We start from the raw sequence: 22,496 nt of genomic DNA on the forward strand, positions 1-22,496 counted from the left end.
GTGTCAGTGGTAGTTCCTGTAGTAGTTCCAGTGGTAGTTGCTGTTGTGGTACCTGTGATTGTTCCAGTGGTATAATCAGTGATATTTAAAGTTGTAACTAATGTACAAGTATATATACCAATGTACATTTAATAATTTCTAATACATTATCAGTTTTTTAAACTAAATTTTCAGTGGTAAAGATTAATTGGATTTCCGTGTAGTTTCGGTGATGGTATCTCTAACTGCCGGAGGCAGTGGTAGTTTTAATGGTAGTTTTGAACTATAACGGTTCTGGTAAGTTAATTATGTCGGCTAATGGTTTATTTATTTAGTAAAGAAATCAGAACATCTGTATTAGGCTTCGAAATAATAAAATCGATGCGATGGACGTGAAATTGTTAAAGAAATCGTAGATATATATTTAAAATAATCATAAAAAAATAATAATTAGCTTCGGAGAGTTTTTTTGTACCTACATTGTGTAGAAATGTTTGATCTTTCACGTGAAAGCAATAAAGTTGCTATAAATGTGTTTGCTGTAATTGATTTAAAAATGCTAAATATTTATCTAAAAAAATTATTGACGCGCAATGCGTCATCAGATCAAGAGAGGGTTAAACAGATGAAGCAAAGCAACAATTTCGCAGCCGAATAAGCAGCTATTTAATTGTAAGAATATGGAATTATGCAATAGAAGCCCTTGTTTAGAATTCATCCATACACACTGATTCCAAGTTCAGTGGGATTTTCTATTATGTACCTAACTGTGTCCAGGGTTACCTGTGGTAGATGCTGTGGTAATATCCGTGGTAGTTGCAGTGGTTGTTCCTGTGGTAGTTCCTGTTTGGTTAGTTCCAGTATTACCTGTATGTAGTTTCCAGTTAGTATTACTGTAGTATTACGGGTGGCAGTACCTGTGGTGGTACCAATGGTAGTTCCATTTGTAGTACCTGTTGTAGTGTCAGTGGTAGTTCCTGTAGTAATACCAGTGGTAGTTCCTGTGGTGGTACCAGTGGTAGTTCCAGTTGTAGTACTTGTTGTGGTGTCAGTGGTAGTTCCTGTAGTAGTACCAGTGGTAGTTCCTGTGGTGGTACCAGTGGTAGTTCCAGTTGTAAGTACCTGTTTATGTGCATGGTAGTTCCTGTATAATTACCGTTGGTATTTTTCCTGTGGGTTGGTACCAGTGGTAGGGTTCCAGGTTGTAGGTTTTTGGTTGTTTGTCAGTTGGTAGTTCCTGTAGTAGTACCAGTTTGGTAAAGTTTCCTGTGGTTGGGTACCAAGTTTGGTAGTTCCAGTTTTGTGTACCTGTTTTTGGTATCAGTGGTAAGTTTTCCTGTAGTTTAGTCCAATGGTAAGTTTCCGTTGGTTGGACCATTTGGTAGTTCCAGTTTTGTAATACCTGTTGTGGTATCAGTGTAGTCTATAGTTACCAATGGTAGTTCCTGTTGGTGGTACCAGTGGTAGTTCCAGTGTAATCCTGTTGTGGATCATGATAGTTCCAGTGGTTGTTCCAGTGTAGTTCCTGTGGTGGTACAGTGGTAGTTCCAGTTGTAGTACCTGTTGTGGTGTCATGGTATCCTGTATAGTATCGGTAGTTACCGTTGTGGTACCAGAGGTAGTTCCACTTGTAGTACCTGTTGTAGTGTCAGTGGTAGTTCCAGTTGTGGTTCCAGTTGTAGTTCCTGTGGTGGTACCAGTGCTAGTTCCACTTGTAGTACCTGATGTGGTGTCAGTGGTAGTTCCTGTAGTAGTATCAGTGGTAGTTACCGTTGTTGTACTAGAGGTAGTTCCACTTGTAGTACCTGTTGTGGTGTCAGTGGTAGTTCCAGTTGTGGTTCCAGTGGTAGTTCCTGTGGTGGTACCAGTGGTAGTTCCACTTGTAGTACCTGTTGTGGTGCCAGTGGTAGTTCCTGTAGTAGTTCCAGTGGTAGTTGCTGTTGTGGTACCTGTGATTGTTCCGGTGGTATAATCAGTGATATTTGTAGCTGTAACTAATGTACAGGTATAATTGTCATTGTACCTTTAATAATTTCTAATACATTATCAGTGTTTTTAACTAAATATCCAGTGGTAAGGATTTATTTGAGCTTCTGCTTAGTTTCGGTGATGGTATCTGTAACTGCTGGAGGCAGTGGTAGTTTTAATGGTAGTTTTGTACAATATTATGTTGTTATCTATTAAAGCTGTATGAATAATTTAATTTTTAGTTACATTCAAAATATTATTGTTATTTATATATTATACACTTATACTTTTGATACACTCTTTCCAAGAAAGAACTTATTAAGTTTCACACCAAACACGAATTTATCATTTTATGCTGAGAATTTAAAATAAAAAGCCTGAGTGATTGCAGACAATCATTTGTGGTCAAAATAGGAAATCAAAGACATGTCATTAATAAATGAATAAAATCAAAGACATGTTTTTAAGGAAGCTAATTATATTAAGACATGCCTTTAAGGAGAAGAAGCAGGTCTGAAGGACATATTGAGAAGTGTACTTTAACTCTATTGAGACTGGAAGCAGAATTTTGTGGTAAATGCTTCGTGTAAAAACAAACTTATTGTTTTTATTTTGAAAAAGTAATAATCTTTTGAAATAAAAGAAAAGAAAGAAAAAAAGCTTGTAGTTGAACTTTGAGCATGAACTATGCTGAAACCACCTTCCAAAAATGAAAACTTCCATCAGCAAGCGAATGGTTGAAAGCACATATATATAAATATGAAGCAATTATTTTCAAAATAACTGTGAGTTATATATTCAGAGTTAAAGCTTTATGACGAGAAGCAGTGAAACAGAATAGTAACATGACGGATGATTAACCCTGTTACCCACAGGCCGAAATATAATGGTGTAAGGTACACGACTTTTCTCCGCAGGCTGAAAAGAAAATGCGCCTGGAAAAGTTTTTTGTTAAAATTCGGTACGTCCGAACTATAACGGTTCCGGTAAGTGAATTATGTCGGCAAATGGTTGATATATTTCGTAAAGCAATCAGAACATATGTACGAGGCTTAGAAATAATATAATCGATACGATGGACGAGAAATTGTTAAAAAAAATCGTAGATATATTTTTAAAATAATCATAAAAAATATAATAATTAGCTTTGGGGAATTTGTTTTGTAGCTACATTGTATAGAAATGTTTGATCTTTCACGTGAAAGCAATAAAGTTGCTTTAAATGTGTTTGCTAATGAGCTGTAATTGATTCAAAAATGCTACATTTTTATGGAATAAAATTTATTGACGTGCTACGCGTCATCGGATCACGAGAGGGTTAAGTAGATGAAGCAAAGCAACAATTTCGCAGCCGAGTATGCAGCTGTTTAATTTTAAGAATATGGAATTATGAAATAGAAGCCCTTGTTCAGAATTCATCCACACACACTGACGATTCCAAGTTCAGTGGCCTTTCTACTATGTACCTAACCGTGTCCTGGGTTACCTGTGGTAGTTTCTGTAGTAGTATCCGTGGTAGTTGCAGTGGTAGTTTCAGTGGTTGTTCCTGTAGTAGTTCCTGTGGTAGTTCCAGTGGTAGTACCTGTAGTAGTTCCAGTGGTAGTATTTGTGGTAGTTGCGGTGGTAGTACCTGTGGTGGTACCAGTTGTAGTTCCAGTTGTAGTACCTGTTGTCGTGTCAGTGGTAGTTCCTGTAGTAGTACCAGTGGTAGTTCCTGTGGTGGTACCAGTGGTAGTTACAGTTGTAGTACCTGTTGTGGTGTCAGTGGTAGTTCCTGTAGTAGTACCAGTGGTAGTTCCTGTGGTGGTACCAGTGGTAGTTCCACTTGTAGTACCTTTTGTCGTGTCAGTGGTAGTTCCTGTACTAGTATCAGTGGTAGTTGCCGTTGTTGTACCAGAGGTAGTACCACTTGTAGTACCTGTTGTGGTGTCAGTGGTAGTTCCAGTTGTGATTCCAGTGGTAGTTCCTGTGTTGGTACCAGTGGTAGTTCCACTTGTAGTACCTGTTGTGGTGCCAGTGGTAGTTCCTGTAGTAGTTCCAGTGGTAGTTGCTGTTGTGGTACCTGTGATTGTTCCAGTTGTATAATCAGTGATATTTGAAGCTGTAACTAATGTACATGAATAATTGCCAATGTACCTTTAATAATTTCTAATACATTATCAGTGTTTTTAACTAAATATCCAGTGGCAAAGATTTACTTGGGTTTCCGTGTAGTTTCGGTGATGGTATCTCTAACTGCTGGAGGCAGTGGTAGTTTTAAAGGTAGTTTTGTACAATATTATGTTGTTATCAACGAAAGCTGTATGAATAATTTAATTTTTAGTTACATTCAAAAGTTATGTCTTCAATATTATTGTTATTTATATATTATACACTTATACTCTTGATACATTCCTTCTAAGAAAGAGCTTAGTAAGTTTCACACCAAACACGAATTTATCATTTTATGCTGAGAATTTAAAATAAAAAGCCTGAGTTATTGCAGACAATCATTTGTGATCAAAATAAGAAATCAAAGACATATCATCAATGAATGTATAAAATTAAAGACATATTTTAAAGGAAGCCAATTATATTAAGACATGCCTTTAAGGAGAAGAAGCAGGTCTGAAGGACATATTGAGAAGTGTACTTTAACTCTATTGAGACTGGAAGTAGAATTTTGTGGTAAATGCTTCGTGTAAAAACAAACTTATTATTCTTATTTTGAAAAAGTAATAAGCTTTTGAAATAAAAGGAAAGAGAGAAAAAAAGCTTGTAGTTGAACTTTGAGCATGAACTATGCTGAAACTACCTTCCAAAAATGAAAGCTTTCATCTGCAAGCGAATGGTTGAACGCACATATATATAAATATGAAGCAATTATTTTCAAAATAACTGTGAGTTATATATTCAGAATGAAAGCTTTCTGACGAGAAGCAGTGAAACAGAATAGTAACATGACGGATGATTAACCCTGTTACCCACAGGCCGAAAATATAAGGGTGTAAGGTACACGGCTTTTCCCCGCAGGCTGAAAAGAAAATGCGCCTGGAAAAGTTTTTTGAAAAATCCGGTACGTCCGAACTATAACGGTTCCGGTTAGTGAATTATGTCGGCAAATGGTTGATGTACGAGGCTTAGAAATTATAAAAACGATGTGATAAACGTGGAATATTAAAGAAAAACCGTTGATATATTTTGGAAATAATCACAAAAAAATGTATTAATTAGCTTTGGGGAGTTTATTTTGTACCTAAATTGTGTAGTAATGTTTGATCTTTCACTTGGAAGCAATAATTGTGTTTGTTAATGATCTGTAATTGATTAAAAATTGCTAATTTTTTACAGAGTGCAATTTTCAGATTTTTCAACCTATGTACTTATATTTACGTTTTGTATCATTGCTAAGTAAGCTAGTGGCATCGGGGTCTTTGAGATTCATCATTTGTCGACCCGATCGCGTCAACTACGTTTTCAATGATTGACGCTTTTTTTCGTGAATTTTTCCCGAAAATAACTTAAAAATGACTCGCCCAATGTGTCATCTATGCACTTACGGAAAACAATTTTTTGACGCGTTATGCGTCATCAGATCACGAGAGTGTTAAGCAGATGAAGCAAAGGAACAATTTTGTAGCCGAATAAGCAGCTGTTTAATTGTAAGAATATGGAATTATGCAATATAGGTCATTGTTCAGAATTCATCCACACACAAACACTGACGATTCTAAGTTCAGTAGCATTTTCACTTTGTACCTAACCCTGTCCTGGGTTACTTGTGGTAGTTGCAGTGGTTGTTCCTGTGGTAGTATCTGTAATAGTTCCTGTAATGGTACCAGTGGTAGTACCTGTAGTAGTTCCAGTGGTTGTTCCAGTGGTAGTTGCAGTGATAGTATCTGTGGTAGTTCCTGTTGTTGTTCCTGTAGTAGTTCCTGTGGTAGTTGCAGTGCTGGTACCCATAGTAGTATCTGTAGTAGTTACAGTTGTAGTACCTGTCGTGGTGTCAGTAGTAGTTCCTGTGGTAGCACCTGTAGTAGTTCCAGTGGTAGTTCCAGTGGTGGTACCAGAAGTACTTCCAGTTGTAGTACCTGTTGTGGTGTCAGTGGTAGTTCCTGTACTAGTACCTGTAGTAGTTCCAGTGGTAGTTCCAGTGGTGGTACCAGTGGTAGTTCCAGTTGTAGTACCTGCTGTGGTGTCAGTGGTAGTTCCTGTACTAGTACCTGTAGTAGTTCTAGTGGTAGTTCCAGTTGTAGTACCTGTTGTGGTGTCAGTGGTAGTTCTTGTAGTAATACCTGTAGTAGTTCCAGTGGTAGTTCCAGTGGTGGTACCATTGGTAGTTCCAGTTGTAGTACCTGTTGTGGTATCAGTGGTAGTTCCTGTGGCAGCACCTGTAGTAGTTCCAGTTGTGATTCCAGTGGTAGTTCCAGTGGTGGTACCAGTGGTAGCTCCTGTGATGGTACCAGTGGTAGTTCCAGTGGTGGTACCAGTGGTAGTTCCAGTTGTAGTAACTGTTGTGGTGTCAGTGGTAGTTCCTGTAGTAGTACCTGTAGTAGTTCCAGTCGTAGTTCCAGTGGTGGTACCAGTGGTACTTCCAGTTGTAGTACCTGTTGTGGTGTCAGTGGTAGTTCCTGTACTAGTACCTGTAGTAGTTCCAGTGGTAGTTCCAGTAGTGGTACCAGTGGTAGTTCCAGTTGTAGTACCTGCTGTGGTGTCAGTGGTAGTTCCTGTACTAGTACTTGTAGTAGTTCCAGTGGTAGTTCCAGTTGTAGTACCTGTTGTGGTGTCAGTGGTAGTTCCTGTAGTAGTACCTGTAGTAGTTCCAGTGGTAGTTCCAGTGGTGGTACCATTGGTAGTTCCAGTTGTAGTACCTGTTGTGGTATCAGTGGTAGTTCCTGTGGCAGCACCTGTAGTAGTTCCAGTTGTGATTCCAGTGGTAGTTCCAGTGGTGGTACCAGTGGTAGCTCCTGTGGTGGTACCAATGGTAGTTCCAGTGGTGGTACCAGTGGTAGTTCCAGTTGTAGTACCTGTTGTGGTGTCAGTGGTAGTTCCTGTAGTAGTACCTGTAGTAGTTCCAGTGGTAGTTCCAGTGGTGGTACCAGTGGTAGTTCCTGTGGTAGTACTTGTAGTAGTTCCAGTTGTGATTCCAGTGGTAGCTCCAGTGGTGATACCAGTTGCTGTTCCAGTGGTGGTACCAGTGGTAGTTCCAGTTGTAGTACCTACTGTGGTGTCAGTGGTAGTTCCTGTGATAGTACCTGTAGTACTTCCAGTTGTGGTTCCAGTGGTAGTTCCAGTTGTTGTTCTAGTGGTAGTTCCAATTGTAGTACCTGTTGTGGTGTCAGTGGTAGTTCCTGTGGTATTACCTGTAGTAGTTCCAGTTGTGGTTCCAGTGGTAGTTCCAGTTGTTGTTCCATTGGTAGTTTCAGTTGCAGTACCAGTTGTGGTGTCAGTGGTAGTCCCTGTGGTAGTGCCTGTAGTAGTTCCACTTGTTGTTGCAGTGGTAGTTCCAGTGGTAACTGTTGTGGTGTCAGTGGTAGTTCTTGTGGTAGTACCTGTAGTACTTACAGTTGTGGTTCCAGTGGTAGTTCCTGTTGTTGTTCCAGTGGTAGTTCCAGCTGTAGTATCTGTTGTGGTGTCAGTGGTAGTTCCTGTGGTAGTACCTGTAGTACTTCCAGTTGTGTTTCCAGTGGTAGTTCCTGAGGTGGCACTAATGGTAGTTCCAGTTGTAATACCTGTTGTGGTGTCAGTGGTTGTTCCTGAAGTAGTACCTGTAGTTGTTCCAGTAGTTGTTCCAGTGGTAGTTCCAGTGGTGGTAACAGTGGTAGTTCCAGTGGTGGTACCAGTGGTAGTTCCAGTTCTAGTACCTGTTGTGGTGTCAGTGGTAGTTCCTGTATTAGTATCAGTGGTAGTTACCATTGTGGTACTAGAGGTAGTTCCACTTGTAGTACCTGTTGTGGTGTCAGTGGTAGTTCCAGTTGTGGTTCCAGTGGTTGGTCCACTTGTAGTACCTGTTGTGGTGCTAGTGGTAGTTCCTGTAGTAGTTCCAATGGTAGTTGCTGTTGTAGTACCTGTGATTGTTTCAGGGGTATAATCAGTGATATTTGTGGTTGTTACTAATGTACAGGTATAAATGCCAATGTACCTTTAGTAAATTCTAATTCATTATCAGTGTTTTTATCTAAATATTTAGTGGTAATGATTTACTTAGGTTTCACTGTAGAGCCTTTGATGGTATTCTAACTGCTGGAGGTAGTGGTAGTTTTGATAGTAGTGTTCTAAAGGGTCCACTATTACACAAAGTGTTAAGAGTCCCTGTATAATTTTTCAGACTACAAAAAGCTTTTGAACCCTTCCCTGGGTTCATCTTCAGTCCAAATGAACAAATAGTTACAACACGTACTGAAGATGAACCCAGGGAAGGGTTCAAAAGCTTTTTGTAAAGTCTTAAAAATTATTCAAGGACTCTTAACACTATGTATTATTGTGGACCCTTTAGAGCATTATTTATACTCTCGCGAAAGAGTTTTTCCCTACTTGGATAGTAGTTTTGTACAATCGGAATTATGTTGTTAGTGACTAAAGTTGTATGAATAATTTATATTCTAGTTACATTGATAAGGTACATCTCTTATAATTGTCATTTATTCATTATACACTTATACTTTTGATTCATTCCTTCCAAGAATAAACTTAGTAAGTTTCACACCAAACACGAATTTATCATTTTATTCTGAGAAATAGAAATGAAAAACCTGTGTGATTGAGACAAGCATTTGTAATCAAAATAAGAGAAAGCAAAAATGAAGCGTTGAATAGTGAAAAAATAATTTTCCTTATAGAAAAAAAATCATACTGGTATCAAAATCCCGAATAGGACATTGAGGAAGAAATCTTTTGATAATGGTAATTCATACTGGTACAGAAAATTACAATGGGAATTATTGAAGAAGGTAGGCATTAATAAAGATAATTCATACTGGTACAAAAATCTGTAAGTGGGAAAATAAAAGGGTATGAATTACTAAAGGTAATTCACAGAGGTGCATAAATCCCAAATGCAAATTTGACGAATATATGAATGAAGAAACAAATGTAATTCATATTGTTACAATGAACAAGCCAGAAAAATAACAAAATTCAAATACATCTTTTTAACAAAGCTGAGTAATCAAAGTCATGTCTTTAACGAAGTTATAAAATAAAAAACATGTCTTTAATGAAGCCAATGATATTAAGACAGGCCTTTAAGGACAAGAAGCAGGTCGGAAGGACACATACCGAAGTGTATTTAAACGTCTATTGAGACTGGAAGCAGAATTTTATGGTAAATGCTTCGTGTAAAAACAAACTTATTGTTTTTATTTTGAAAAATAATCACTTTTTGAAATAAAACAAGAGATAGAAAAGAATAGCTTCTAGTTGAACTTTAAGCACTGAATTATGCTGAAACCACCTTCCAAAAATGAAAGCTTTCATCTGCAAGCGAAGGGGTTGAAAGCACAAATATATAAATTTGAAGCAATTATTTTCAAAATAACTGTGAGTTATATATTCAGAGTAAAAGCTTTCTGACGAGAAGCAGTGAAACAGAATAGTAACATGACAGATGATTAACCCTGTTACCCACAGGCCGAAAATATAAGGGTGTAAGGTACGCGACTTTTCCCCGCAGGCTGAAAAGAAAATGCGTTGGAAAAGTTTTTTGTTAAAATTCGGTACATCCGAACTATAACGGTTCCGGTTAGTGAATTATGTCGGCAAATGGTTGATGTATTTCGTAAAGCAATCAGAGCATCTGTACGAGGCTTGGAAATAATAAAAACGATGCGATGAACGTGAAATTTTAAAGAAAATCGTAGATATACTTTTTTAATAATCATAAAAGATATGATAATTAGCCTAGGGGAGTTTGTTTTGTACCTAAACTGTGTAGAAATGTTTGATATTTCACGTGAAAGCAGTAATTTTGCTAAAAATATGTTTGCTAAAGAGCTATAATTGGTTAAAAAAAGGCTATTTTTTTTACAGAGTGCAATTTTCAGATTTTCCAACGGATGTACTTATGTTGACGTTTCGTATTGTAGCCTCACCTACGTTTTCTATAATTGCAGCTTCATTTATACGTGATTTTCCTCGAAAATAGCTTAATAATGGTGCGCCCAGCACGTCATCTGTGCACTTATTGAAAAAAATCTAGCCACAATTTCGCAGCGAATAAGGAGCCGGTTAATTGTAAGAATATGGAATTATGCAATAGAAGCCATTATTCAGAATTCATCCACACACACACTGACGATTCCAAGTTCAGTACCGTTTTCACTATGTACCTAACCCTGGCTTGGGTTACCTGTGGTAGTTGCTGTGGTAGTATCCATGGTAGTTGCAGTGGTAGTTCTAGTGGTAGTTCCAGTTATAGTACCTGTTGTGGTACCAGTGGTAGTACCTGTTGTGGTGTCGGCGGTAGTTCCTGTAGTAGTTCCAGTGGTAGTTCCTGTGGTGGTACCAGTGGTAGTTCCAGTGGTAGTACCAGTGGTAGTACCTGTGGTAGTACCTGTAGTAGTTCCAGTGGTAGTTCCTGTGGTGGTACCAGTGGTAGTTCCAGTGGTGGTACCAGTGGTAGTTCCAGTTGTAGTACCTGTTGTGGTGTCAGTGGTAGTTCCAGTGGTAGTACCTGTGGTGGTACTAGTGGTAGTTCCAGTTGTAGTATCTGTTGTGGTGTCAGTGGTAGTTCCTGTAGTAGTTCCTGTAGTAGTTCCAGTGGTAGTTCCTGTGGTGGTACCAGTGGTAGTTTCAGTTGTACCTGTTGAGGTGTCAGTAGTAGTTCCAGTGGTAGTATCGGTGGTAGTACCTGTCGTAGTTCCAGTGGTAGTTCCTGTGGTGGTATCAGTGGTAGTTCTAGTTGTAGTACCTGTTGTGGTATCAGTGGTAGTTTCAGTGGTAGTACCGGTGGTAGTACCTGTAGTAGTTCCAGTGGTAGTTCCAGTTGTTATTCCTGTGGTAGTTCCAATGGTGGTATCAGTAGTAGTTCCAGTTGTTGTTTCACTGGTAGTTCCTGTGGTGGTACCAATGGTAGTTCCAGTGGTAGTTGCTGTTGTAGTATCTGTGATTGTTCCAGGGGTATAATCAGTAATATTTGTAGTTGTAAATAATGTACAGGTATAATTGCTAATGTACCTTTAGCGAATTATGATACTTTATAAGTGTTTTTAACTATACTCTGTTTTTTTCCATCTGTTCATCTGTTTGCGCATGGTAACACTGCGTCCCGGGCTTTAAATAATATCCTATTTTGAATATTAAAGATGTAATTAGCATACAGTAAATTATTAAAACACTGTTCAGTTGGAAATGTACACCCAGATATCCTTTTATTTACCTAAAACTTACACATAGCATAACTATTTAAAGCCCGTGACGCAGTGTTACCATGCGGAAACACCACAGGGGGATGGACAGATGGAAAAAAAAAAACAGAGTATAGATATTCAATGGTAAGGATTTATTTAGGTTTCAGTGTAGTGTAGGTGGTGGTATATGTAAATGGTGGAGGTACTGGTAGTTTTAATGGTAGTTTTGTACAATCGGAATTATGTTGTTAGTGACTAATTGTATGAATAATTTAGGTTATAGTTACATTTAAAAGCTTTTTATTTTATATAATTGTCGTTTATACATTATACATTTATACTTTCGATTCATTCCTTCTAAGAATGAACTTAGTCAGTTTCACACCAAACACGAATTTATGATAAGAATCAAAGACATGTCTTTAACGAAGTTATAAAATCAAAGGCATATCTTTAACAAAGCCAGGTAAATCAAAGACATGTATTTGATAAAGCCAAATATTAAGACATGTCTTTAAGGATAAGAAGCAGGTCTCAAGGACACAGGCAGAAGTGTATTTAAACGTCTATTAAGACAGGAAGCAGAATTTTGTAATATATGCTAAGGGTAAAAACAAATCTATTGCTCTTATTTTGAAAAAAAAAGTAATAATCTTTGAAATAAAACAAAAGAGAGAAAAGAAAAGCTTCTAGTTGAAATTTGAGCACTGAATTATGCTGAAACCACCTTCCTAAAATGAAAGCTTTTATCTGGAAGCAAAGGGATTTGAAAACACAAAGATATAATAATAAATATATAATAAATAAATAATAAAAACAATGTAATGAACGGGAAATTTTAAAGAAAAATCGTAGATATATTATTCAAATAATCATGAAAAATATAAATATTAGGTTTGGGGAGTTTGTTTTGTACCTAAATTGTGTGGAATTATTTGATTTTTCACGAAGCAATAATATAAATGTGTTTGCTAATGAGCTGTAATTGATTGTTAAATACTAATTTTTTTCCCAGTGCAATTTATAGATTTTCCAACTTAGGTACTTATGTTGACATTTTGTATCATAGCTAAAAGTAAGCTAGCGGCGTCAGGTTTGAGTGTTTCTTTGAGATTCATCATCTGTTGCCCAATGGCGTCAACTACGTTTTCTATAATTGACGTTTTTTTCGTTATTTTTTCCAAAAATAACTTACGAATTACATGCCCGGCATGTCATCTGGCAATTGCGGAAAAATATTTATGGACGCGCTATGCACCATCAGATCACGGGAGGGTTGAGCAGATGAAGCAAAGCAACAATTTCACAGCTGAATAAGCAACTGTTTAATTGTAAGAATATGGAATTTTACAATATAAGCCATTGTTAAGAATTCATCCACAAACACACACTAACGATTCCAAACTCAGTAGCGTTTTCACAATGTACCTAACCCTGGCCTGGGTTACCTGTGGTAGTTGCTGTGGTAGTATCCGTGGTAGTTGCAGTGGTTGTTCCTGTAGTAGTTCCGGTGGTGGTACCAGTGGTAGTACCTGTAGTAGTTCCAGTGGATGTTGCAGTGGTAGTTGCAGTGGTAGTATCTGTACTAGTTCCTGTAGTAGTACCTGTAGTAGTTGCAGTGGTAGTTCCAGTTGTAGTACCTGTTGTGTTGTCAGTGGTAGTTCCTGTGGTAGTACCTGTAGTAGTTCCACTTGTTGTTCCAGTGGTAGTTCCAGTGGTGGTAACAGTGGTAGTTCCATTTGTAGTACCTGTTGTGGTGTCAGTGGTAGTGCCTGTGGTAGTACCTGTAGTAGTTCCACTTGATGTTCCAGTGGTAGATCCAGTGGTGGTACCTGTTGTGGTGTCAGTGGTAGTTCCTGTGGTAGTACCTGTAGTAGTTCCACTTGTTGTTTCATTGGTAGTTCCAGTGGTGGTAACTGTTGTGGTATCAGTGGTAGTTCCTGTGTTAGTACCTGTAGTAGTTCCACTTGTTGTTCCAGTGGTAATTCCAGGGGTGGTACCAGTGGTAGTTCCAGTTGTGGTACCTGTAGTAGTTCCACTTGTTGTTCCAGTGGTAGTTCCAGTGGTGGTACCAGTGGTAGTTCCAGTTGTAGTACCTGTAGTAGTTCCACTTGTTCCAGTGGTAGTTCCAGGGGTGGTACCAGTGGTAGTTCCAGTTGTAGTTCTTGTTATGGTATCGGTGGAAGTTCCAGTGGTAGTACCTGTAGTAGTTCCACTTGTTGTTCCAGTGGTAGTTCCTGTGGTGGTACCAGTGGTAGTTCCAGTTGTAGTACTTGTTGTGGTGTCAGTGGTAGTTCCTGTGGTAGTACCTTTAGTAGTTCCACTAGTTGTTCCAGTGGTAGATCCAGTGGTGGTACCTGTTGTGGTGTCAGTGGTAGTTCCAGTGGTAGTACCTGCAGTAGTTCCACTTGTTGTTCCAGTGGTAATACCAGTAGTGGTACCTGGTGTGGTGTCAGTGGTAGTTCCTGTGGTAGTACCTGTAGTAGTTCCACTTGTTGTCCCAGTGGTAGTTCCATTTGTAGTACCTGTTGTGGTATCAGTGGTAGTTCTTGTGGTATTGCTTGTAGTAGTTCCACTTGTTATTCCAGTGGTAGATCCAGTGGTGGTACCTGTTGTGGTGTCAGTGGTAGTTCCAGTGGTAGTACCTGTAGTAGTTCCACTTGTTGTTCCAGTGGCAATACCAGTGGTGGTACCTGTTGTGGTGTCAGTTGTTGTTCCATTGGTAGTTCCAGTTGTTGTTCCAGTGGTAGTTTCAATTGTTCCAGTGGTACTTCCTGTGGTGGTACCAGTGGTAGTTCCAGTTGTAGTACCTGTTGTGGTTTCAGCGGTAGTTCCTGTATTATTACCAGTGGTTGTTCCTGTAGTAGTACCAGTGGTAGTACCTGTACCAGTGTTAATACCTGTAGTGGTAGTTCCTGTGGTGGTACCACTGGAAGTTCCTGTGGAGGTACCAGTGGTAGTTCCAGTTGTAGTACCTGTTGTGGTTTCAGCGGTAGTTCCTGTAGTATTACCAGTGGTAGTTCCTGTAGCAGTACCAGTGGTAGTACCTGTAGTAGTTCCAGTGGTAGTTTCTGTGGTGGTTCCCGTGGTAGTTCCAGTTGTAGTACCTGTTGTGGTGTCAGTGGTAGTTCCTGTAGTAGTTCCAGTGGTAGTTGCTGTTGCAGTATCTGTGATTGTTCCAGAGGTATAATCAGTAATATTTGTATTTGTAAATAATGTATAGGTATAAATGCTAATGTCCCTTTAGTAAATTATGATACTTTATAAGTGTTTTTAACTAGATATTCAGTGGTAACTATTTATTTAGGTTTCAGCGTAGTGTAGGTGGTGGTATATGTAACTGTGGAGGTACTGGTAGTTTTAATGGTAATTTTGTACAATCGGAATAATGTTGTTAGTGACTAAAGTTGTATGAATAATTTAGGTTATAGTTACATTTAAAACTTATTTTTTTTATATAATTGTCGTTTATACATTATACATTTATACTTTGGATTCATTCCTTCTAAGAATGAACTAGTCAGTTTCACACCGAACACGAATTTATCATTTTATGCAGAGAATTAACAAAAAACATGAATGATTACAGACAATCATTTATAATCAGAATAAAAAATCAAAGACCTCTCTTTAACGAAGATATTTCTTTAACATAATCAGGTAAATCAAAGACATGTATTTGATGAAGCCAATTATTAAGACATGTCTTTAAGGACAAGAAGCAGGTCTCAAGGACACAGGCAGAAGTGTATTTAAACGTCTATTAAGACAGGAAGCAGAATTTTGTAATATATGCTAAGGGTAAAAACAAATCTCTTGTTTTTATTTTGAAAAAGTAATAATCTTTTGAAATAAAACAAAAGAGAGAAAAGAAAAGCTTCTAGTTGAAATTTGAGCACTGAATTATGCTGAAACCACCTTCCTAAAATGAAAGCTTTTATCTGGAAGCAAAGGGGTTTGAAACCACAGAGATATAAATGTGAAGCAATCATATTCAAAATGACTGTGAGTTATATGTTCAGAAATATGAAGGATTATTAACTCGCTTACGCACATGCCGAAAATAAAAGGGTATAAGGGACACGACTTCTCCCACGGTCCGAAAGGAACATGAAAATGGAAATTTTTTTTTTGCTAAAATTCAGTACTCCGAACTATAACTGATATACGGTTCGGCAAATGATTGCATTATTCCCTAAACCAATCAGAATATCTGAACGAGGCTTGGAAATAATAAAACCGGTGTGATGAACGTGAAATTTTAAAGAAAAATCGTAGATATTTTTTCAAAGAATCATGAAAAATATAATTATTAGGTTTGGGGAGTTTGTTTTTTACCTAAATTGTGTAGAAATGTTTGATCTTTCACGTGAAAGCAATAAAGTTGCTATAAATGTGTTTTCTAATGAGCTATAATTGGTTTAAAAATGCTAATTTTTTAGTGTGCAATTTTTCAGATTTTCCAACCTACATACTTATGTTCACGTTTTGTATTGTAGCTAAACGTAAGCTACCGGCATCAGGTTTGCTTCTTTCTTTGAGATTCATCATCTGCTGACCCAATGGCATCAGCTACCTTTTCAATAATTGACGTTTTTTCGTGATTTTTTTCCCAAAAATAACTTACAAATGACATGCCCGGCATGTCATCTGTGCAATTAAGGAAAAAAATTCATTGACATGCTATGCGTCATCAGATCACGAGTGTTAAGTGGATGGAGCAAAGCAAAAACTTCGCAGCTGAATAAGCAGCTGTTTAATTGTAAGAAGAATATGGAATTATGCAATATAAGCCATTGTTCAGAATTCATCCACGCACACACACACTAACGATTCCAAGTTCAGTGGCGTTTTCATTATGTACCTAACCCTGGCCTGGGTTACCTGTGGTAGTTTCTGTGGTAGTATTCGTGGTAGTTCCCGTGGTTGTTCCTGTAGTAGTTCCTGTAGTAGTTGCAGTGGTTGTTCCTGTAGTAGTACCTGTAGTAGTTCCACTTGTTGTTCCAGTGGTAGTGCCAGTGGTGGTACCAGTGGTAGTTCCCGTTGTAGTACCTGTAGTAGTTTCACTTATTGTTCCAGTGGTAGTTCCAGTGGTGGTACCTGTTGTGGTGTCAGTGATAGTTACTGTGGTAGTACCTGTAATAGTTCCACTTGTTGTTCCAGTGGTAGTTGCAGTGGTCGTATCTGTGGTAGTTGTAGTGGTTGTTCCTGTAGTAGTTCCTGTGGTGGTACCAGTGGTAGTACCTGTAGTAGTTCCAGTGGTTGTTGCAGTGGTAGTTGCAGTGGTAGTATCCGTGGTAGTATGTGTACTAGTTCCTGTAGTAGTACCTGTAGTAGTTCCACTTGCTGTTCCAGTGGTAGTTCCAATGGTGGTACCTGTTGTGGTGTCAGTGGTAGTTCCTATGGTAGTACCTGTAGCAGTTCCACTTGTTGTTCCAGTGATAGTTAAGGTTGTAGTAGGTGTTGTGGTGTCAGTGGTAGTGCCTGTGGTAGTACCTGTAGTAGTTCCACTTGTTGTTCCAGTGGTAGTTCCAGTGGTGGTACCTGTTATGGTGTCAGTGGTAGTTCCTGTGGTAGTACCTGTAATAGTTCCACTTGTTGTTCCAGTGGTAGTTCCAATTGTAGTACCTGTTGTGGTGTCAGTGGTAGTTTCTGTGGTAGTAGCTGAAGTACTTCCACTTGTTGTTCCAGTGGTAGTTCCAGTTGTAGTACCTGTTGTGGTGTTAGTGGTAGTTCCTGTGGTAGTACCTGTAGTAGTTCCACTTGTTGTTCCAGTGGTAGTTCCAGTTGAAGTACCTGTTGTGATGTCAGTGGTAGTTCCTGTGGTAGTGCCTGTAGTAGTTCCACTTGTTGTTCTGGTGGTAGTTCCAGTGGTGGTACCTGTTGTGGTGTCAGTGGTAGTTTCTGTGGTAGTACCTATAGTAGTTCCACTTGTTGTTCCAGTGGTAATTCCAGTGATGGTACCAGTGGTAGTGTCAGTTGTAGTACCTGTAGTACCTGTAGTAGTTCCACTTGTTGTTCCAGTGGTAGTTCCTGTGGTGGTACCTGTGGTAGTTCCAGTTGTAGTACCTGTAGTAGTTTCAGTTGTTGTTCCAGTGGTAGTTCCAGTTGTAGTACCTGTTGTGGTATCAGTGTAGTTCCAGTGGTAGTACTTGTAGTAGTTCCACTTGTTGTACCAGTGGTAGTTCCTGTGGAGGTACCAGTGGTAGTTCCAGTTGTAGTACCTGTAGTGGTTCCAGTTGTTGTTCCAGTGGTAGTTCCTGTGGTGGTACCAGTGGTAGTTCCAGTTGTAGTACCTGTTATGGTGTCAGTGGTAGTTCTTGTGGTAGTACCTGTAGTAGTTACACTTGTTGCTGCATTGGTAGTTCCAGTGGCGGTACCAGTGGTAGTTCCAGTTGTAGTACCTGTTGTGGTGTCAGTGGTAGTTCCTGTAGTAGTACCAGTGGTAGTTACAGTTGTTGTTCCAGTGGTAGTTCCAGTTGTAGTACCTGCTGTGGTGTCAGTGGTAGTTCCTGTAGTAGTACCAGTGGTAGTTACAGTTGTTGTTCCAGTGGTGGTACCTGTTGTGGTGTCAGTGGTAGTTCTTGTGGTACTACCTGTAGTAGTTCCACTTGTTGTTCCAGTGGTGGTGCCTGTTGTGGTGTCAGTGGTAGTTCCTGTGGTAGTACCTGTAGTAGTTCCACTTGTTGTTCCAGTGGTAATTCCAGTGGTGGTACCAGTGGTAGTTCCAGTTGTAGTACCTGTTGTGGTGTCAGTGGTAGTTCTTGTGGTAGTACCTGTAGTAGTTACACTTGTTGCTGCAGTGGTAGTTCCAGTGGCGGTACCAGTGGTAGTTCCAGTTGTAGTACCTGTTGTGGTGTCAGTGGTAGTTCCTGTAGTAGTACCAGTGGTAGTTACAGTTGTTGTCCCAGTGGTAGTTCCAGTTGTAGTACCTGTAGTAGTATCGGTGGTAGTTCCTGTTGTATTTCCAGGGGTAGTTCTAGTTGTTGTTCCAGTATTAGTTCCTGTGGTGGTACCAGTGGTAGTTCCAGTTGTAGAACCTGTTGTGGTGTCAGTGGTAGTTCCTGTAGTAGTACCAGTGATAGTACCTGAAGTAGTTCCAGTGGTAGTTCCAGTTGTTGTTCCAGTGGTAGTTCCTATGGTGGTACCAGTGGTAGTTCCACTTGTAGTATCTGTTGTAGTGTCAGTGTTAGTTCCTGTAGTAGTACCAATGGTAGTTCCTGTAGTAGTTCCAGTGGTCGTTGCTGTTTTAGTACCTGTGATTGTTCCAGGGGTATAATCAGCGATATTTGCAGCTGTAACTAATGTACAGGTATAAATGCCAATGTACCATTTATAAATTCTAATACATTATCAGTGTTTTTATCTAAGTATTCAGTAGTAATGATTTAATTAGGTTTCACTGTTGTGTATTTACAACTGGTGGAGGTAGTGGGAGATTTAATGGTAGTTTTGTATCTTATTAATTATGTTGTTATCGATTGAATCTGTATGAATAATTTAGGTTCTAGTTACATTCAAAAATTGTATATTTTATGTGATTGTCGTTTATACATTATACATTTATACTTTTGAATCTTTCCTTCCAAGAATGAAGGTAGTAAGTTTCACACCAAACACGAATTTATCATTTTATGCACAGAATTAAAAATGGCTAAGTGATTGCAAAAAAAGCATTTCAAATCAAAGTTAAGGGAAGCAAAGACGAAGCTTTGAACAGAGGCAGGATTATTTTCTTTACAGAATGTAAAAAAATAATTCATACTGGTACCAAAATCCGTAATGGGACATTGAGGAAGATATATGTTGATAATGGTAATTTATTCTGGTACAAAAAATTCCAATGGGAAATTGAGGAAAGGAGGCATTAATAAAGATAATTAATATTCATACAAAAATCTGTAAATAAGAAAATTAGAATGATAAGAATTACTAAAGGTAATTCATACTTGGACATAAATCCTAAATGCAAATTTGACGAATATATGAATTAAGAAGCAAATGAAATTCATATAGTTACAGAAATCTTCAATGGTAAATTAAGGAAGATATGAATTAAGAAAGAAATGAAATTCAAACTGGTGCAAAAATTCCAAATGAGAATTAAGGTGGAAACGTCATAATATTTCAGGAAACTCTTGAACTGTCCTTATTTATTAATTAACACTTCAAGTGGTTGAAATATTATGAACACTTATCGTGTAAGTGATGAATAATTTGTTCCATAGAGTCATTAGCAAAATAGGCTAAATTGTCCTTGGGTACCATACCTGTATGAGTGGGCTAAAGACATTCAGTTTGTGTTTATGGGAATATAATCTAAGAATGGTTAAATTAAGAGGAATTAAGAGGCTCACGCTTATGGATAGATGTAATATAATGGGAGAATGTATCCATAGAAAGTTGTAGAAAAATTATTAAGGTGAAAATTGCTCATTTAGATTTTATACTGCTTAAAATTTAATTTGTAAAATTCTTATATTTGATCAGGTATTATTTCAGGATCAAAGGCTTTCGTCCTTTTACCTAAAGGTTTTTGGACCATTTCCCTAAGTAGCTCAGTAGCTATATGATTTTAGGACATTTTCTCGTTTTTATTTAGAAAATTTGACTTTGTAATAATAATAATAATAATAATAATAATAATAATAATAATAATAATAATAATAATAATAATAATAATAATAATAATAATAATAATAATAATAAGAAGAAGAAGAAGAACAATAATAAAAAAATCAGAATGCTAGAACAGGAAAAAGGACTATAAATATACCTTGAAGGGAAATAAAACTCTAATATGATGCTTAGAAAATATAGTGTATAATTCTCATGGGTAAACAGATTTTTTTACTTAGTTATTAGGTGAAAGGAAGTGTTACAATAAACAGACCAGCAAAACCAATAAATTCAAATACATGTTTTTAACAAAGCTGAGAAATCAAAGACATGGTCCTAACGAAGTTATAAAATTAAAGACATGTATTTAACAAAGCCTGGAAAATTAAAGACATTTTTTTAATGAAGCCAATTATATTAAGACATGCCTTTAAGGACAAGAAGCAGGTCTGGAGGACGCATTCCGAAGTGCGTTTAAACATCTATTGAGACTGGAAGTAAAATTTTGTGATATATGCAAAGGGTAAAAACAAACTTATTGTTTGTATTTTGAAAAAATAATAATCTTTTGAAATAAAACAAAAGAGAGAAAAGAATAGCTTCTGGTTGAACTTTGAGCACTGAATTATGCTGAAACCACCTTCCAAAAATGAAAGCTTTCATCTGCAAGCGAAGAAGTTTGAAAGCACAAATATTTAAATGTAAAGTAATCATATTCAAAATGACTGTGAGTTATATGTTCAGAATCCCAGATTTCCGATGAGAAGCAATGAAGTAGAATAGAAACATAACGGATGATTAAGCAGATGAAGCAAAGCTACAGCACAGTTTTGCAGCCTAATAAGCAGCCGTTTAATTTTAAGAATATGGAATTAAGCAATATAAGCCATTGTTCAGAATTCATCAACACACACTGACGATTCCAAGTTCAGTAGCGTTTTCACTATGAACCTAACCCTGGCCTGGGTTACCTGTGGTAGTTGCAGTGGTAGTACTAACCCGTGGTAGTTGCAGTGGTTGTTCCTGTAGTAGTTCCTGTAGTAGTTGCAGTGGTAGTACCCGTAGTAGTATCTGTAGTAGTTCCAGTGGTAGTTCCTGTGGTAGTTGCAGTGGTAGTATCCGTGGTAGTTGCAGTGGTTGTTCCTGTAGTAGTTCCTGTAGTAGTTGCAGTGGTAGTACCCGTAGTAGTATCTGTAGTAGTTCCAGTGGTAGTTCCTGTGGTGGTTCCAGTGGTAGTACCTGTAGTAGTTCCAGTGGTTGTTCCAGTGGTAGTTGCAGTAGTTGTTCCTGTAGTAGTTGCAGTGGTAGTACCCGTAGTAGTATCTGTAGTAGTTCCAGTGGTAGTTCCTGTAGTAGTTGCAGTGGTAGTATCCGTGGTAGTTGCAGTGGTTGTTCCTGTAGTAGTTCCTGTAGTAGTTGCAGTGGTAGTACCCGTAGTAGTATCTGTAGTAGTTCCAGTGGTAGTTCCTGTGGTGGTTCCAGTGGTTGTTCCAGTGGTAGTTGCAGTGGTAGTATCCGTGGTAGTTGCAGTGGTTGTTCCTGTAGTAGTTCCTGTGGTAGTTGCAGTGGTAGTTCCAGTGGTTGTTCCTGTAGTAGTTCCAGTTGTAGTACCGGTTGTGGTGTCAGTGGTAGTTCCTGTAGTAGTTCCAGTGGTGGTTGCTGTTGTTGTACCTAAGATTGTTCCAGGGGTATAATCAGTTATATTTGCAGCTTTAACTAATGTACAGGTACAAATGCCAATATACCTTTAATAAATTCTAATAAATGATCAGTGTTTTTATCTAAATATTCAGTGGTAATTATTTAATTAGGTTTCACTGTAGTGTATCTATAACTTCTGGAGGTAGTGAGAGTTTTAATGGTAGTTTTGTACAATACAAAATATGTTGTTATTGACTAAATCTGTATGAATAATTTAGGGTCTAGTTACATTTAAAAATTATATCTTTTATATAAAATATGACTAAAGCTGTATGAATAATTTAGGTTCTAGTTACATTCAAAAATTATATCTTTTATATGATTGTCGTTTATACATTATACATTTATACTTTTGATTCATTCCTTCCAAGAATGAACTTAGTAAGTTTCAAACCAAACACGAATTTATTATTTTATGCAGAGAATTTAAAAAAAGCCTGAGTGATTGCAGAAAAGCATTTATAATCAAAATAATGGAAAACAAAAATGAAGCTTTGAACAGAGGCAGGATAAATTTCTTTAGAGAAAGAAGAAAAATTATTCATACTGGTATCAAAATCCCAAATAGGATATTGAGGAAGATATTTGTTGATAATGGTAATTTATTCTGGTACAGAAAATTCCAATGGGAAATTGAGGGTGGTAGGTAATAACAAAGGTAATTCATACTGGTCCATAAATCCCAAATGCAAATTTGGCGAACATATTAATTAAGAAACAAATACAATTCAATGGTAAATTGAGGAAGATATGAATTAAGAAAGAAATGCAATTCAAAATGGTGCAAAAATCCCAAATGGGAGAGTAAGGAGGAAATGTCACAATATTTCAGGGAACTCTAGAACTGTCCTTATATATTAATGAATACTTCAAGTGGTTGAAATATTATGAGCATATCGTATA

The 22,496-nt window shown here is 37.7% G+C and overlaps 3 protein-coding genes across 3 annotated transcripts in view; 1 reads left to right on the forward strand and 2 right to left on the reverse strand.

The window, feature by feature from the left end:
• Positions 1 to 22,496, reverse strand: part of LOC135213770 (mucin-2-like) — a 70,443-nt gene that overhangs the window by 30,668 nt on the left and 17,279 nt on the right. The window contains exon 9 of the mRNA XM_064247897.1: positions 20,892 to 21,563. Within this exon, the coding sequence (XP_064103967.1) occupies positions 20,892 to 21,563 (672 nt within the window). The remainder of the gene's footprint in view (positions 1 to 20,891; positions 21,564 to 22,496) is intronic.
• Positions 5,759 to 8,017, forward strand: LOC135213742 (calphotin-like). Its single transcript, XM_064247870.1, has one exon. The coding sequence runs from the start codon at positions 5,759 to 5,761 to the stop codon at positions 8,015 to 8,017; it is 2,259 nt and encodes a 752-aa protein (XP_064103940.1).
• On the reverse strand, positions 10,254 to 19,818 carry LOC135213743 (mucin-22-like). The gene is made up of 5 exons (XM_064247871.1): positions 19,800 to 19,818; positions 17,498 to 18,529; positions 16,158 to 17,390; positions 12,722 to 14,440; positions 10,254 to 11,026 (listed from the first exon to the last, which is right to left on the reverse strand). The coding sequence occupies exons 1-5, from the start codon at positions 19,816 to 19,818 to the stop codon at positions 10,254 to 10,256; spliced, it is 4,776 nt and encodes a 1,591-aa protein (XP_064103941.1).

The sequence above is a fragment of the Macrobrachium nipponense genome, chromosome 43 (assembly GCF_015104395.2).
Source record: "Macrobrachium nipponense isolate FS-2020 chromosome 43, ASM1510439v2, whole genome shotgun sequence".
In the NCBI taxonomy this organism is placed as follows: Eukaryota; Metazoa; Arthropoda; class Malacostraca; order Decapoda; family Palaemonidae; genus Macrobrachium; species Macrobrachium nipponense.